Source organism: Chroicocephalus ridibundus, chromosome 4, assembly GCF_963924245.1.
Source record: "Chroicocephalus ridibundus chromosome 4, bChrRid1.1, whole genome shotgun sequence".
Lineage (NCBI taxonomy): Eukaryota > Metazoa > Chordata > Aves > Charadriiformes > Laridae > Chroicocephalus > Chroicocephalus ridibundus.
Window position 1 is genome coordinate 2,623,726 of NC_086287.1, and position 15,729 is coordinate 2,639,454.

General features: G+C 46.5%; 2 protein-coding genes across 2 annotated transcripts; one reads left to right on the forward strand and one right to left on the reverse strand.

The window, feature by feature from the left end:
- Window positions 1–379: 379 nt before the first annotated feature.
- On the forward strand, window positions 380–1,315 carry LOC134514202 (olfactory receptor 5J3-like). Its single transcript, XM_063331640.1, has one exon. It carries the CDS (start codon window positions 380–382, stop codon window positions 1,313–1,315), a length of 936 nt encoding a protein of 311 aa, XP_063187710.1.
- A 7,943-nt stretch (window positions 1,316–9,258) lies between these two features.
- On the reverse strand, window positions 9,259–10,200 carry LOC134515072 (olfactory receptor 2G3-like). The gene has a single exon (XM_063333639.1). It carries the CDS (start codon window positions 10,198–10,200, stop codon window positions 9,259–9,261), a length of 942 nt encoding a protein of 313 aa, XP_063189709.1.
- Window positions 10,201–15,729: the final 5,529 nt, after the last annotated feature.

Below are 15,729 nucleotides of genomic sequence, written 5' to 3' on the forward strand. Positions count from 1 at the left end.
TGAACGAGGTTACGCGTTTGCGACTGCGGACAGGATATTTATGAAACACTTCATGTGCCCCGAAGAAATCCTTGTGCAGATATGGGACTTGAAACTGGAAGCGAATCATGGGTCAAAAAAGAGGTTGTGACAAATTGCTTTCTGTCAAGGATTTAAGAAAAAAACCAAAACTTCTAAGAACTGCTGATGTTTCTTCCAGAGATGGCACTGTCATTGCATCATTGCAAGAAAAAAAATCAGCAGTTCTTACATTTTTTTTCTTTGCCATTTAAATTCGATGATGATATCAACTTTCTACATTGGTATTTACGAATTGGAAATTGCGTCAGGATTTTTTTTTCACCCTCTTCTCTCCACTTCTCCCTGCAGTGATGTAAGAATGGCTGATGAGAACTGTACCGAGGTGACCCAGTTCACCTTCTCGGGACTCACAGAGCACCCGCAACTGAAGCCCGTCCTCTTCGCATTCTTCCTGGGCACGTACCTGCTGACGCTAGTCGGAAACCTCGGCCTGATCACTCTGATCAGCGTCAGCCCCCAGCTTCACACCCCCATGTACTTTTTCCTCGGTAACTTGTCCTTCTTAGATGCTTGCTACTCCTCCACCATCAGCCCCAAACTGCTGCTGGACCTTTCAACAAAAAACAAATCCATTTCTTTTGCTGGCTGCCTCACGCAGTTTTATTTCTGTGCTGCTTTTGCCACAGCTGAGGTTTACCTGCTGACTGCCATGGCTTATGACCGCTACGTGGCCATCTCCAAGCCCCTGCTCTATCAGGTTGTCATGTCTCCTGGTGTCTGCAGGAGCCTGGTTGCTGTGTCCTACGTTGCAGGGCTGCTGAATGCTATCGTGCATACAAGCGCCCTGCTCCGGCTGTCCTTCTGCGGTCCCCTGGTCATCAACAACTTCTACTGTGACGTGCCACCGCTGTGTGTTGTGACCTCCACTGACACACGTCTCAATGAGGCTTTAATGTTTGTGTTTGTGGGTTTCAACATGATGACCACCAACCTGCTCATCTTCATCTCCTACGCCCGCATCGTGGTGGCCGTGGCCAGGATGGGCTCTGCTGCAGGCAGGCGCAAAGCCTGCTCCACCTGCGCCTCCCACCTGGCGACCATCATCATTTTCTATGTGTCTGCTGCTTTTAATTACATGCAACCCAGTTCATCCAACTCACTGGAAAGCAAGAAAATCGCCTCCATCTTTTACACCATTATAGTCCCCATGCTGAACCCCGTGATTTACAGCCTGAGGAACACGGAGGTGAAGTGTGCCCTAACCAGTTTCATCAGGAGGAAAATGTACTGCTGAAAGACAATCCCACGTTACGTTATTTTCCTTTTTTTCTCTCTCTAAGGAGAATGTTTCATGTAGGTCTCTGAGACTGGTGCCTCCAAAACCATTTGGTGCCTCATATGTTAGGGCTGAAAAATTAATTTGTCTGGTCTCAAACTGTGCCCGCTGACATAGCTACATCAGTCTTGCCTCTAGTACAAAGTGTTCGCCCAGGTACTCTACCTCCCATGCAATGATCGTGATGCCACTGTGCAGAGCAAGGTAAAAAGTAAGTCCATGGGCAAGAGATGCTGACGATCTGGATCTTCACACAGGATCACAGGATGGCGAGAGTTTGATGAGACTGCTGGAGATGACATATTCCAACCACCTGCTCAAAGCCAGGTCAACCAGACAGGCTGCTGAGGAATGTGTCAACTCTGAATATTTTTAAGGATGGAGACCCTACAACCTCTCTGGGTTTCCAGTGCTTGGTCACCTTTACAGGAATAAAGCTTTTTCTTACGTTTAAATGAGGTTTCCTGTATTTCAATTTGTCTTCTCCCTGGGCACCACTGAGAAGAGTTTGGTTCTGTTCTCTTTATTCCCCCCGCAACAGGTATTTGCACTCACTGAGAAGATCCCCCCTGAGCCTTCCCTTCTCCAGGCTGAACTGTCTGAGCTCGCTCCTGGTATGAGATGTTCTAGTCCCTTAATCCCCTTCCCTGCTCCTGTTCCAGCATGTCCTTGTCCTGCATTGAGAAGCTGAGACCTGGACGCAGCACCCCAGCTGTGGTCTCCCTGACTCGACCTGCTGGTAATGCTTTTCCTAATGCAGCCCAGGAGGCTTTTGACCTCCTTTGCCAAAAGGGCTGGCCCAAGGTCAGCCTGGTCTCCTACTGGACACCCAGCTCATGGTCAGCCTGGTGTCCCACTGGACACCCACGTCCTTCTCTGACCAGATGCTTCCCAGACGGTCACACTCCAGCCTTTCCTGGTGCCTGGGGTTGTTCCTCCTTGGCATTTCCCTTTGTTGAACTCCATGAGGTTCCCCTTGACCCATTTCTCCAGCCTTTCCAGGTCTCTCTGAAGGGCAGCACAACCATTTGGTGCACCAGCCACTCCTCCCAGTTCTGTATCATCTGGGACCTTGCTGAGGGTGTAGTAGCTGGAATTCCCATGAAAATATTTGCAGCTACTTAGAACCATGACTCTTTTTTGGTTAACCATAACTATTTCTTTCTGTTTTCCATTTTTGTTAAACAGTCTGACTGCAAACCACATTTCCAGAATGCTTGGTGCATATTAGAATCATAGAATCATAGAATCTTCATGGTTGGAAAAGACCTTTGAGATCATCAAGTTCAACCAAACAACCTACAATCTCTGCCACTAGAGCATGCCCTGAAGTGCCACATCTAGACGTTCCTTAAACACCTCTAGGGATGGTGACTCAACCCCCTCCCTGGGCAGGCTGTTCCAGTGCCTGACCACTCTTGCAGTAAAGTAATTCTTCCTAATATCTAACCTAAACCTCCCCTGCCGCAGCTTCAGACCATTTCCTCTGGTCCTGTCATTACTCACTTGGGAGAAGAGGCCAACCCCCACCTCTCTCCAACCTCCTTTCAGGTGGTTGTAGAGGGCAATGAGGTCTCCCCTCAGCCTCCTCTTCTCCAGGCTAAACATGCCCAGCTCCCTCAGCCTCTCCTCATATGCCCTGGTCTCCAGACCCCTCACCAGCCTGGTAGCTCTCCTCTGGACACGCTCCAGCACTTCAATGTCCCTCTTGTACAGAGGGACCCAGAACTGATATGTTCTCACTGACCGTGAATTTTAATGTGCAGTACTAAATGAAGAATACTTTAAAAGCCATCATAAAATATAAAATTTTATTAATTCTGAAAAAATGTATGTTATATGTCTGACTATTTCTAGGCTGAATCATAAAATGTTGCACTAACTCATTTGTTGACCACCACTGGCCTCCAGGATAGTAACCGTACAACTTCATACCCTTGAAGTGAACATACTTTTCTGTATATATAAAGAGCTGTGTTCTGTATTTATAAAGAGATAAACGAGCTGTTCAAATTCATTTTTTGAGCCTTTCCTTAAAGTAGGTTTTCTTCTCTAGATCATATTAAAGCCAGAGGCACTTTTTCCATTTGCTTAGTGCAACACAGAATATGAAAGAGTGATGGAGTACAAAACCTGGGGCCCTGAGCTGCCGTTCACACTTTTTGTTGCCCCTTGTGCATTGCTTTACGTATAGATATTCTGAATTTCATCAGCCATCCTATTGCTCAGCCTCTCCTCACACGTGACTCCCCCAGGAGCACCTCAGGGTGCAGACCCCTGCCTTGGGCTCAGTGTTTCTCCACTCTCCCCGTGCTCACACGGGCTTGCTCCGGGTCGCATCGAGGAGCTCACGCCACGCACCACCCCCCCGGTGATTCAGGCAAGCGCTCCATCCCAAGAGGTTCTCCAGAAGAAATAAGGTGCTAATGTCCCCTTCCCCAGTCTGAAGTGAGAGGTTATGAACTCCTCCAAGCTTGCCAAGAAGTTGGCCTGCGTCAACAGTGAATTCACTAGGATTGACAGCATTTTTCACAGCTTTTAGCATTTTTAATATATTAATGTTATTCAATACCCTATCAGAGTGAGTTGTTTTCAAGCAGCAGCAGGTCTCAGGGAGATGCAAGCCTTCAACGCAGCAGCAGATAGGACTATGTTTTGGCTTCTGTAGGGGAAGGAGATGGAGGGTAAGTGTCGGGATGAGCCTTGGATGGCTGCAGATCAAGCCATGCTTTTACTGATAGATCAGGCTATGGAGGACACCACCTCGCAGACTTCAGCCCCTCAGGCAGCAGAAAGCAACTGAGAACCACCAGCGCAGGTAGCATCCATGAACTGGGGTAGTTCGTGTGGGTCAGGACCATGATGGCAACAATAGGTTGTAGCGAGGTGGGTCTCGGTCTCTTCTCCCAAGTAACAAGTGATAGGACAAGAAGAAATGGACTTCAGTTGCACCAGGGGAGGTTTAGGGTGGATATTAGGAAAAGTTTCTTCACTGAAAGGGTTATCAAACATTGGAACAGGCTGCCCAGGGCAGTGGTGGAGTCACCATCCCTGGAGGGATTTAAAATCCGGGCAGGCGTGGTGCTGAGGGACATGGGTTAGTGGTGGTTTTGGCAGTGTTAGGTTAATGGTTGGACTTGATGATCTTAAAGGTCCCTTCCAACCTAGATGATTCTATGATTGTAATAGGTTGTAATGGCCCTGATCAGCCTCAGCTGGTGTTTTTGCTTGCCCAGCCACATGCACACTCACCCCCTCCCACGGACTAGGACCCTCCATTCTAGGGGCCCTTCAGGCCATCCCCGCACAGGTGTTTCTGGCTGCATCTGTCTCCTGGATGGACCTTGGACCTGTGCTGTAGATAGTTTTATTCCTGGATGGGCAAATGTATGTACATTATAGCTCATCTCCAGCCATATCGCCTTTTGCTTCTGCCTGGACGCCATGGATGAACCACGAGTCTTGTTCATCATCTGCCATAGCTGTGGCTGTTGATGGACCCCCTTGTGATGTCCCAAGCACTTGTTGGAAAGTGCTGAGTGACTTTTGCCAACCAGAAGTTGTTGGCCAGGGGCAGCTCTCTCTCAGCTGCTGCTGGTGGGATGCACAGCTCTGTTATCCTTCAAACTCCAGTGGTAACTTCTGTACCAACCCAGTGGAGGACTGGAAAGGTGTATGCCAACCCATAAACTCTCCAACCACCAACTTCAGGGGGTGGTGTAGTTGTGAGAAACTAAACTGCTTTAGAAGTGCTCGTTGCCTTTAACAAAGAGGAAAGTTTCCTTCTCCTCAGTGTCTGTGAAGTTGTGCCCCAGGGGCTCGTTAGGAAGAATGAGGTAGGTTTACTGTGAGCTTTCTAAGAAGGTTACAAGATCATTAGAGGTTTCTTCACCACACCCAGAAGAGCTTGTTAAGCTGATGACTCCTGGGTGGCTGGCCCCCAGGGGATTCCTTCTTTTGGGAAGGGGAGAAGTGTAATTTGTGATGGAAATAGATTTAACGACTTCGCTGATGTTGGAGTTCAGGCCTGCTGAGAGGCTTCCAGTGGGTCACGCTGTGACTATTGCCTCCACCTTCTGCTAAACAAGGCCTCCTATTTGTCTTAAGATTTAAGAAATTGCCTGTTCTCTCTACATGTACAGTTCATATGCATTTGTTTGCCTTCACTAATCAGATATTTTATCTTTGCCTTATCTTCCCTATCTTCCATGCTGGTGGGAAGAGTATTTTTAAAAAAGTAAAGAGTCCTTTAGGTGTGGTAGGAGCTTGGGCTGGTCTAGGAAAAGACCGGTGTCAGGCTCTGGCTACATTTCCCCTTTTCTGGCTTACTCTGCACTAAATATCTTTGCCTTTGTCTTTGTATTTACCTGCTAAAGGCTTCATCTATCCAAGAGCTCACTTACCCTATCCCAAGAGAGACTGCAGGAGGTGTAGACCTCTCCCAGTACCTAGTCCACCAGGCCGAAACTCCATTCTGGGCTTGCTCAGCTGACGTAATTCAAGGCGAACTAATGCTCCTGGTGGGTGCTGGAGGGTCTTGGTCTGGGCTGGTGCTGAGCAGCAGCAACATCTGTCAGCATAGCACGCCTCTGCTGGGGCTGTGAAGAATGAGTCGTTCACCAAAGTGGCAACACGTCCTACCCCAGCGAGGACCTGTGCCAGATGTCAGACCCTAACCCTTCCCTTGGCCACCCTTAGAGGTGGCAGATAGCAGCAGGGGTAGACATCTGGCATGTCACCTTCCCCCAGGGGACGGCGATCGGCCCAAAAACCCAAGCAAGGAGTTTGTGTTTTATATGTTTTATGTTTTACATCTTACACGGCATGAGAGTAAGGTTGTCGTTGAAGATCCAACGCTAATTAAGCTTTCTCCTTTCCCTGCCCTTGCTTGGAACGCAAGAGCCATGGGGCCACGTGCCCTGCTGTGAGCCGTAGGAGAGCCCAGATCTGTCTCTCTGAGGTGGGTTTCTGAGCTCAGACCCACGAATGCCACCTCCAGATGTTGCTGCTTGATGGCAATGTAAAGAGCCAGGGCTGAAGCCATCGCTTAGTTTGGTCCTCCCCTGCGCAGGACGGGTGCAAGCACACTTCTGGTGTGTAGGATGCTGGCTGATGAGTGACATTTGTTCACTAATTGCATCTTCCACAGGGTCAGGATGCACCGATCGCCCTCAAAACACCTTTCTAGTCACCGCTGCGATCTTGCTTAGGCAGGGACAAGAAGCAGCAATCTCGCTCAAAAAATTCTTCCTTTACTTTCTGCTGGGACTCCACTTTCTGCCCGCTTGCGGAGGAAACGGCGTCAGCGCAAATCCTGCCTAATAAGGTTGTTTGGTTTATGTGGGCAAACATTAGGGAAAGAATGCGCACCACGGAATTATAATTACGGATTTCTCTATCTGGGATGACCGTCACTTTTAGGTGTGTTGCTAAACCTCAGTCATGCCGGCTGGGGTGGGGAGAGACTGTTTGCAGGCGTGGACGGCTGCAGCTTGCAGCTGTAGAAGCTGAAACTCATCCTGCCTAACTCTGGAGGTCTAAAAACTAATTGTTTAGAATAATGTTAAAACAGGTGTCTAAAAGCCAGTTTTCCTGGACAGACAGAGAGGCAGAGACACAAAACACGCACCAGATCGCAGAGGCCTGTAACAGCTTATTTGTATTTTATTCAAGCCTATCGATTTCATTACCTCTCTTTTCTGGAAGATAAAAATAAAAATAAAGAGATCTTAAGGTGAGAATCGCCTTCTTAGTCTTCCATTCACCCGGGAATCGGTCAGACAGTGTATTGCCCTGGCAGCAGTTTGGGTTTGGTACGCCTTTCTTGATTACGCCGGTAGAATTTGGACAGCTTTCCCTCAGTCTGACACTGGCTGTGAATGACAAAAGCCCTGCAGTTCAGGAACCAATGAGGTGTCCCTTCCAGACCTGCATCTGGCAAACCAGCTGGGGCTTTGCCTTGCCCTCTCCACCGGCACGTCCTCTCCATACCCTTCTGAAGCCTTTCCACCTCCGCTTCAGCCAGGGACTTTTTGCACTGCTGCTTGACATCAAGCAAACTTATGCCTAGGTCTCTGCCTTCATGAGTGTGATTCTTCTTCCCTCACTTATAGATAATTCACCCGTACTTTCTTAGGCCCTTACCGTAGCATGGGGTGAGTTTCTCTGCTCATGGTACAAGCAGCCCAACAAACCACCTCAGAGCCCGCACCCTTTCTTGGAGAAGATGGAACTTTTGTTGGCTAACCAACGCAACAGCGGTTGAGAAATCTTCAGGTCTGCAGAGAAATCCCAACCAACCACCTCAGAGCCTTGGGAGCTAGCTTAGACTTCGATGCTTAACTACATATTTTTAAAAAAACATGTGAGGTGACTCATCGTCAGAGACCAGAAAGTCATCTGTGTCGCACCGTGTATTGTTATAACTTCCCATACGCTTCATCTAGTTTTCCTGATACCTTCCTCAGGTGCTTCTGGTGATGGTTATTTGACAGGCAGAAGGAAAAAGGGACAAGGCTGGAGGGTATTTCTTAGAGCAGAACAGTTTGGACCACAAAATTAAAGGAGAAAGACAAAATTTTGTCCTTAAAGGTGCTCTGTCTGCTTTGGCTGTACATGTCTTAGACGTCACAGGGATCTGTTCTTGCTTTCTTTTCACACTTGGGTTTATTTAGACTTTGAAGTCCATTGGGGAAGGACTTCCTGTGGGTTTCTCTAGGCTTGAATTGAATTTTTCCGTTAACTTTAGTCATCAAAATATGTCTACGTAAGGAAGGTTGATCAGTCTGTGGAGAGGTGTTCTCCTTCTGTAGTCAGTGGGGGATTCCGATATGAAATTGGAATTACGGTGGCATCCAACAGCATCCAGATGTTGGCTATAATGTCACTGAGGAACAAATAAACCCACACCAGAGAATGGAGGGTGCAGAGTCATCCATGTCTGAGAAAGCCGGTGGGTGGGGAGCAAAACCACCTGTGTTGCATGAAGGTGAGTACAAAGCACATCTTTAGGAAGGTTAGTTTAATGGTCGGTAAGTTCAGGAGGTCTGGAATGCTCTTCATCTTGCCTGGGTTACTTAAAACCTAAGGATCTGTCTTTGAGTTACAGAAAGAAAACCCCTCTCTGATATTCATGTCTGATAATGCCCTACTCGAATCGGAAATCAAAACGATCTCCTGTCCACATCCACAAGACAAAATAAAATTGAAGGATCTTGGCCCACGAGGAGGCAGAGCGGGACTGAAATGCAGCAGGAATTAAGAGGGGCAGAAATCAGTCACGGAGGAAGCGCAGCGGGTGACGGAACCAGGGCTGAGAAAATGCTCACAGCGCAGGGGGATAAGGGTTAGTTGCGAAGAACTGCACCCTTTATTGGAGAAGATGGAACTTTTGTGGGCTAACCAACATAACTGAGGTTGAGAAATCTTCGGGTCTGAACAGCAATCCCAGTAGCAGCTCACGCTTGCGACAAGGAAGTGTCTGTACGCTCCGAAGTGAATTACGAAACCCTTCAGAAGCAAAATTCATTTTAAGCTTTATACGAAGCGCTGAATTTTTCTCACAGTTCTTTAACTATTTTTTCTTTTTTCTGCCTTTTTTTCTTTCTTGTCCTGATGCTATTGGCGTTTTCCACTTCTATTTTAAATGAATGAGGCAGGCTGAAGTCCCAATGTCTTTTTTTAGCCTCTGGGTTTGAGGCCAAATATCCCAAATGTTATTTAGAAAGTTATTTGCACGAAAGGTCTTTTTGTTTAGGTGCTATTGAATTTAGCACATTTATGATTTCATCTCAGTCTTCGTAAAATAAGTCTAGGACAATTGTGGGTAGAGAAATAATTACATTTGAGTATTTTTTCAACTCACAGAACTAAATGCAATACTACCAATCCCTGAAAAGCCTTTAAATAAACAGGGATTTGGGTCTTTTAATTGCCCTTCTTAGGGCACGTTTCATGTCCTTGTTCCTAAGGCTGTAGATGAGGGGGTTCAGCATCGGGGCTACAATGGTGTAAAACACTGCAACCACTTTGTCCTTGTCCTGTGGACGCCTTGACTTCGGATTCATGTACGTGCAGATGGCTGTCCCATAGAATATGGTTACCGCCGTCAGGTGGGATCCGCAGGTGGAGAAGGCCTTGGATTGCACACGTGCAGACTGAATCTTCAAGATGGCAGAAAGGATATAGGCGTAGGAGGTCATGATCAGAAGAAAGGGGATGAAGACTATGAGGATGCTGAAGATGAAGATGACCAACTCCATGAGGGCGGTGTCGGCACAGGCCAAGGCCAGCACCGCGGGCACTTCGCAGAAGTAATGTTTCAAGATGCCAGGCCCGCAGAAGGGCAGCCGCAAGGTAAGGCTGTTGATGACCATGGAGCTCAGCAGGCTGCTGGTCCAGGAGGCCACCACCATGTGGGTGCAAAGCTTCCTGTTCATGACAGTGGTGTAGAGCAAGGGGTGACATATTGCCATATACCGATCGTATGCCATGACCCCAAACAGGACACACTCTGTCATGCCAAAAGCCAGAGAGAAGTACATCTGAGCGGCACATCCAGAGAAGGAGATGGTCCTCTTCTTGGTCAAGAGGTTCACCAGCATCTGGGGGACGTTGCTGGAGATGTAGCAGATGTCTAAGAAGGACAGGTTGGCAAGGAAAAAGTACATGGGTAAGTGCAACTGGCAATCAGCTCTGATCACTGTAATGATCATGATGTTCCCAACCAACGTGAACAGATAAAAAATCAGGAACGCTATGAAAAGAAGAGTCTGTGTCCGTGGCTGGGAGGAAAGGCCTTGAAAGATGAATTCCGTCACTACGCTTTGGTTTTCCCTGGCCATTATTATTCCAGCGGTTTAACTGTCAAGATAAGAAATAGTAACAAAGTCAACTCAAATCTGTTGCAAGATAAGCATAGCAAGAGCTTATATTTCTCTCTGAAGGGGGAGGAATCTGCCGTGGAAAACAACGTAGCAGACACAACATACCATCCGTTGTATATTGTCTATTACGGTGACCAGAGAAATGAGAAAACGTTGAGAAAGTTTTCTAATGGTACATTTAGCTGAATTCGTGTTCCCGTTGGTTGTGGTCTAATTACACAGATTTAACAGAAGAATGCCCAATTTATACACATTTTAATGCCCAACAGAGTTACTATCCTCTTTAGAAAATCAAAGTTCAATGTTAGATCAAAAGATTATGTGTTACAATCCCATTTCTCAATATCCTTTCTTAACAGCGGAAGAAACACGAAACAGGCTTCGGAGTGAAACACTCCTTCACTCTCATTATGAAACAGAGCTACTCTTTTGGGCAAATATCCATCGACTTGCCTCCTTTTCCTGCGATAAAGCCAAAATCCAGCACACAGACCACATCTAACAAATTAAGTGTGTCCAACCACCTTAACGTACATCTAGGATCTCATGGCATTCTCATCACGAAAGCTCCTACTGTTCGTATTCCGTCTTTACGCAGCGTTGTCTAAGATGTTTTAAGTCTTTACTATGACAAGAAAGTTTCAGAGCGGTCTGTGGTCACAGTTGCTGGATCCTCGGCCTTCGTGCGGTGAAAGGAGAGTAGCAGAGCGCCCAGGTTAATAATGCGGTGGGAGACACTAATAAATGTCACTTGATACGCTGTAGGGTATCGGAGACATCTGAAGGCGGCCGTCACATTTGATGCCGGGATGTTGGAGGGCTCTGGAATGAAAATTGGACAAATGACAGGTCACATGAGGATGTCTCAACCCTACGCGTGACTTGTCTGCTATGACCACAGCTGAATAAATTATTTGGATGCCTAATTGATACAGTCAATGGACTCCAAAGGGCGATTTGGATGACCAGCTAGGAGGTGATAACTTTAGCTATCTCAACTTCTTCAGCTGTTCCTGAGAACCTGAGCGGCCTTCTGGACTTAGCCTTGACACCTGGTTTATTCCTCACTCATGACAGAAATATAGCTGTATAACTTACATGTAAATGCTTATATGTGGATGCCTAAGTCTGATGCCTTAACCTGAACCTGAATCCCATCCTGCGTTTTTAAGACCAAGCAGATTCTCTCAGCCCGAATTAGCAATTATGCCGTCAAGCAAAAAGTACTGCAAAATGAAGCATCTTTCCAAAACAGAAACTGTTCTGGAAGGGAGGTGAAGAAATAATCCTAAAAAGCTTAATTCAAGGGGGCAGTTTTGCCTCAGCCCCAGATTAGTGCCTCAGGTAGGGGAGATGGCTGAGCCATCACCCCAGTCCATACAGATGGAGGACTCTGTCTCCACTGCAGCCCAGGGAGCCCAGGCTGCTCAGCACCCATCTCCTCATCAGCAAAGGCCAGTGCATCCCTCCTGACTTGAAAGGAAGGATTAAGGTGCCGAAGCATCCGCACCTCTTGCCATTCCAGGTACACTATGGTATCCGAGACATCTGTATGGGACACGCACATATGACAAAAGAGCTGCAGAAGACTTGTGTCCACTGCATCAACCAGCGTGACACCAGCACCTCTGCCAATGTGGCAAACAGCTCACGTGGAAACACCTTAAATTTTGGTGAGACGGGTCTGATCCCACCAGACTAGATAGGGGTTGGACTAGATGATCTCATAGAATCATAGATCATAGACTGGTTTGTGTTGGAAGGGACCTTAAAGGTCGTCTAGTTCCAACCCCCCTGCCCTGGGCAGGGACACCTCCCACCAGCCCAGGTTGCTCCAAGCCCCGTCCAACCTGGCCTTGAACCCCTCCAGGGATGGGGCAGCCACAGCTTCTCTGGGCAACCTGGGCCAGGGGCTCACCCCCCTCACAGCAAAGAATTTCTTCCTCAAATCTCATCTTGATCTCCCCTCTTTCAGTGTAAAACCCTTCCCCCTCATCCTATGGCTCCCCTCCCTGATCCAGAGTCCCTCCCCGTCCTTTCCAACCCCTACTATTCTGTGATTCTGTGATCTCTGATGTTTAATGAGATTAATCCAATTCTTATTTGAGACATGAACTCTCTAGACTAGGTGGACGCTATCCGTTACGATGTTAACTATAAGAACCTGAATAACATGAAATTCAGCATCTTAAGCTGTAGAACTTGAGACTTTCTCTCATTTAAGCACATACACGCACAAACATTTTAAAGCCTGCGCCAACATAAACAGCTACGTTCAACTTCTGATTCAGTTCAGGCATTTATAATATACATAACTACCCTGCGTAGGCAAAGAACGATTACATTTTGCCTTCAATAAACCAGTTGTGGTAATGTTTTTGGTGACTATCATACCACATTAAAAGGCATCCTTCAGGATCTGAAAACCGGGAGCGAAAAGGGAAATCGCCTCTAGCTATGGTATAAATAACTAGAGTGGGATTCCCTCTAGGATTTAGTTTTCTAAATACTTTGGAGTATCTGAGACCAAGTGGCTCACGAGAAGTTCCACGGACTTGAGATCTGTGCTTCTGGATTACTTACTTCTGAAATTCATCTCCTTGCATTACTGACATTAGTAGATAGCACAGGCTCTGAACTTTACATCTTTTGACTTCAAAGCAATTGGAAGGATGAGAGTCGGTTATATTCTGGAGACGAGAAAAAGCAAACAACAAGGTAAGTGCTTTGCTCAAGGTCAGAAGAGGCTTCTTAGAGAAACCATTACCTGATCATGGCATATCTCTCAGCAGTGACAAACATGCCTTGGGCCTACATAAATTCTTATATAGGCTAAAATACCTTGAAATCATCCCGACATCTCTCTGTTCGAGATTTGTAAAATGCAAGAATGTTGTTTTTTTTCTGTACCTGAAAATGCCCGATCTGCAAGCAGGTTGAAACTCATCCAGCAACAGGAACACCGGTAGCAAAATACGCGAAAGAGAAGCGCAGACGCCCCTTGCCCGGTCTCCAGAAATGTTAGATATTGGCGGGTAAGAAATAAAAGCCAAGCGGCTTAGTCCTTTACAAAGATTTAACTCATTCGAAGTGATAGCAAAGTAGTGGAAGAATTGAAATCACGTTTAAAAAATTCCCTTTTGAGACAGCATAACCAATTTTAAATGCCCGGGGGAAGCGGTGCCAGGGGTAGCATTGCAATTACTTCTTGTAAGCACAAGCCCAAATATCATTTTAAGTATTTAATTCACAAGCAATCGTAGTTTTGGTAAAATAAAATGCATGCTCAAGACTCGGTGAACTGTACGTTACACTTCAGATCTTTAGAGACCAAATATTTTAATGGATTTGGGGGATTTTTAGAGGGTTGTCTAAACGTGGAATTTTATCCAGTTATTTCTGTTTCGAGCCAAATGACTTCTGTGAGGGTGAAACACAACAATACTCCAATTTCAGTCTGAAGACATCAGGAGATGCAGAATCTGATACATCTCATGTCCTCAGATGTCCAAAAAATTAGTTATCTAGATCTAAGTCACCAACTTTCTGTGTAGTTAACAGCGGAAAATAGCCATTTTCGGAGCACAAGGGAAACAACGCTTCCTCCAGATTCAGCTCAGAGGAATCAGCATTTCCAGAGAGCAATTGATCTCTCTGTTTGGAAAGAGGAGGATAAATATCTATATTTGGTGAACTGACTTACCAAGGGCTGGGAAGGCAGCGGTGGAATGGACAGCCTGGATAACTTCCCCTCGCACCCCGTATTTATCTCTTTCCCCTCTGCCTGGACCCAAGACGGACACCCCAAGAAGAGGGAACTGCGCTGGATTCCGCAAACACGGGATTTCAGCTGTTTGAGCTGCAAAAATTAGGACTCAGTGACCGGGTTTGTGTCATGACACCTTTTTAATGAGGTTTCGGTGCTGGACGAGGTGTGCCAAAGGTTCAACCAGAGGTTGCCCAGAGAAGCTGTGGCTGCCCCATCCCTGGAGGGGTTCAAGGCCAGGTTGGACGGGACTTGGAGCAACCTGGGCTGGTGGGAGGTGTCCCTGCCCAGGGCAGGGAGTGGCACTGGGTGGGCTTTAAGGTCCCTTCCAACCCGAACTGTTCTATGATTCTATAACCAAACTTTTGGAGGCCTGAGGGGAAGTAAGACCTCACTTTGGACCTGCTTCCCTTAGCAGTATGAGCATCTTCAGCTGGAATAAAGAGGTGCGCTCACCTCTGAGAAGAGGTCATCAGCCGTAACCCCCTCCTGGAGCTAGGTGCTCATCCATAAGTGTTCCTCAAAACTGAGACGTGTTCTTTTTTTTTTGTTTTTCTTGTGCCCAACAGCCTACAACACTAGAAAGAGGGAGCTCTGTCCCACAGCTGTGATTTTCTTTGCCAGAACTGGAAAAAAAATCGAACAGGGAAGGACCATAATATACTCGTCCAGTTTCTGATACTCTTTCTCTGAACGTCTATTTTTGGCTGCCATCAGAAATCGATACCCCTGGGCTGACTTGTGTCTCACCGCGGAGCTAGTCTCATATTCTTACCAGCGGGGCTGCCCTGTTGGAACAGCAACGTGGGAGTGCATGCACCCAGCGGCCAGCTGGAACAGGCAGAAAAATGTTGGCAAGCTCTGTTTGGTGATCTTTTTAAATCCTGCTGCTTCGGGAGAATCTCTGGTCTTTCCCTGCAGTTGCTCACTCGCGTCTCTACAAATAGAGTCTTGTCTGACGTGCTCTTTTGCACCGGGATGCTGGGAGGGGAAGCTGAGTTTCTGGAATAAGTTGCCCTCTAATTGTATAAAGCTATCCTTGTAAATGAATAAAATACAGGGGAGTCCAAATAAAGTGAAGAAAAATCCCCCGTATCAATGAAATCCCCATAGTAATCAGCAGCAGCGCATATCCACCTCACATTTGCCACTGAAAATCAGATATCGCCTATTTGCAGATCTCACATAACCAGAGCAGGATGAAAATGGACCATTTTCATGTATGTGTTCCTAAAGGTGAAGGATTCCTGAAATTCTTGATGTGCCTTCAAAAAAATTTCATATGCTTATCGCTACTGAACTTCAATTGAAACCTCAACAAAGACATATACTCTTAATATAACCATATAGGCCAGTTGTAGATGGCTTAATATGCCTCCCGAGCCGCTCCAACAATCGCTGCCGTAATTCATCTCTCAAAGGAATGCCTTGTATTCTTGCAAAGTGTATGTTAGCCGAAATGTAGAACCAGACCACAAGAATACGGTTAAGTTGTGAGTATTGGCCTATTTTCTCACTTTTCCATATTTGCTGTGGAGAAGGCATTTCTTAAGCAAAAGAAAAAAAAAGGGTTTTTTCTTAAGCAAAATTCAAATATATTATTAATGCGTGGGGGTTTTGTTGTTTCCAATGCAAGCAGGGCAGATTTTCCTATCTCTTTTGGATGGTGCTGTTGGATACGGAAATGTGCAACATGAAAGCGAGTGTGAATGATTTATTTT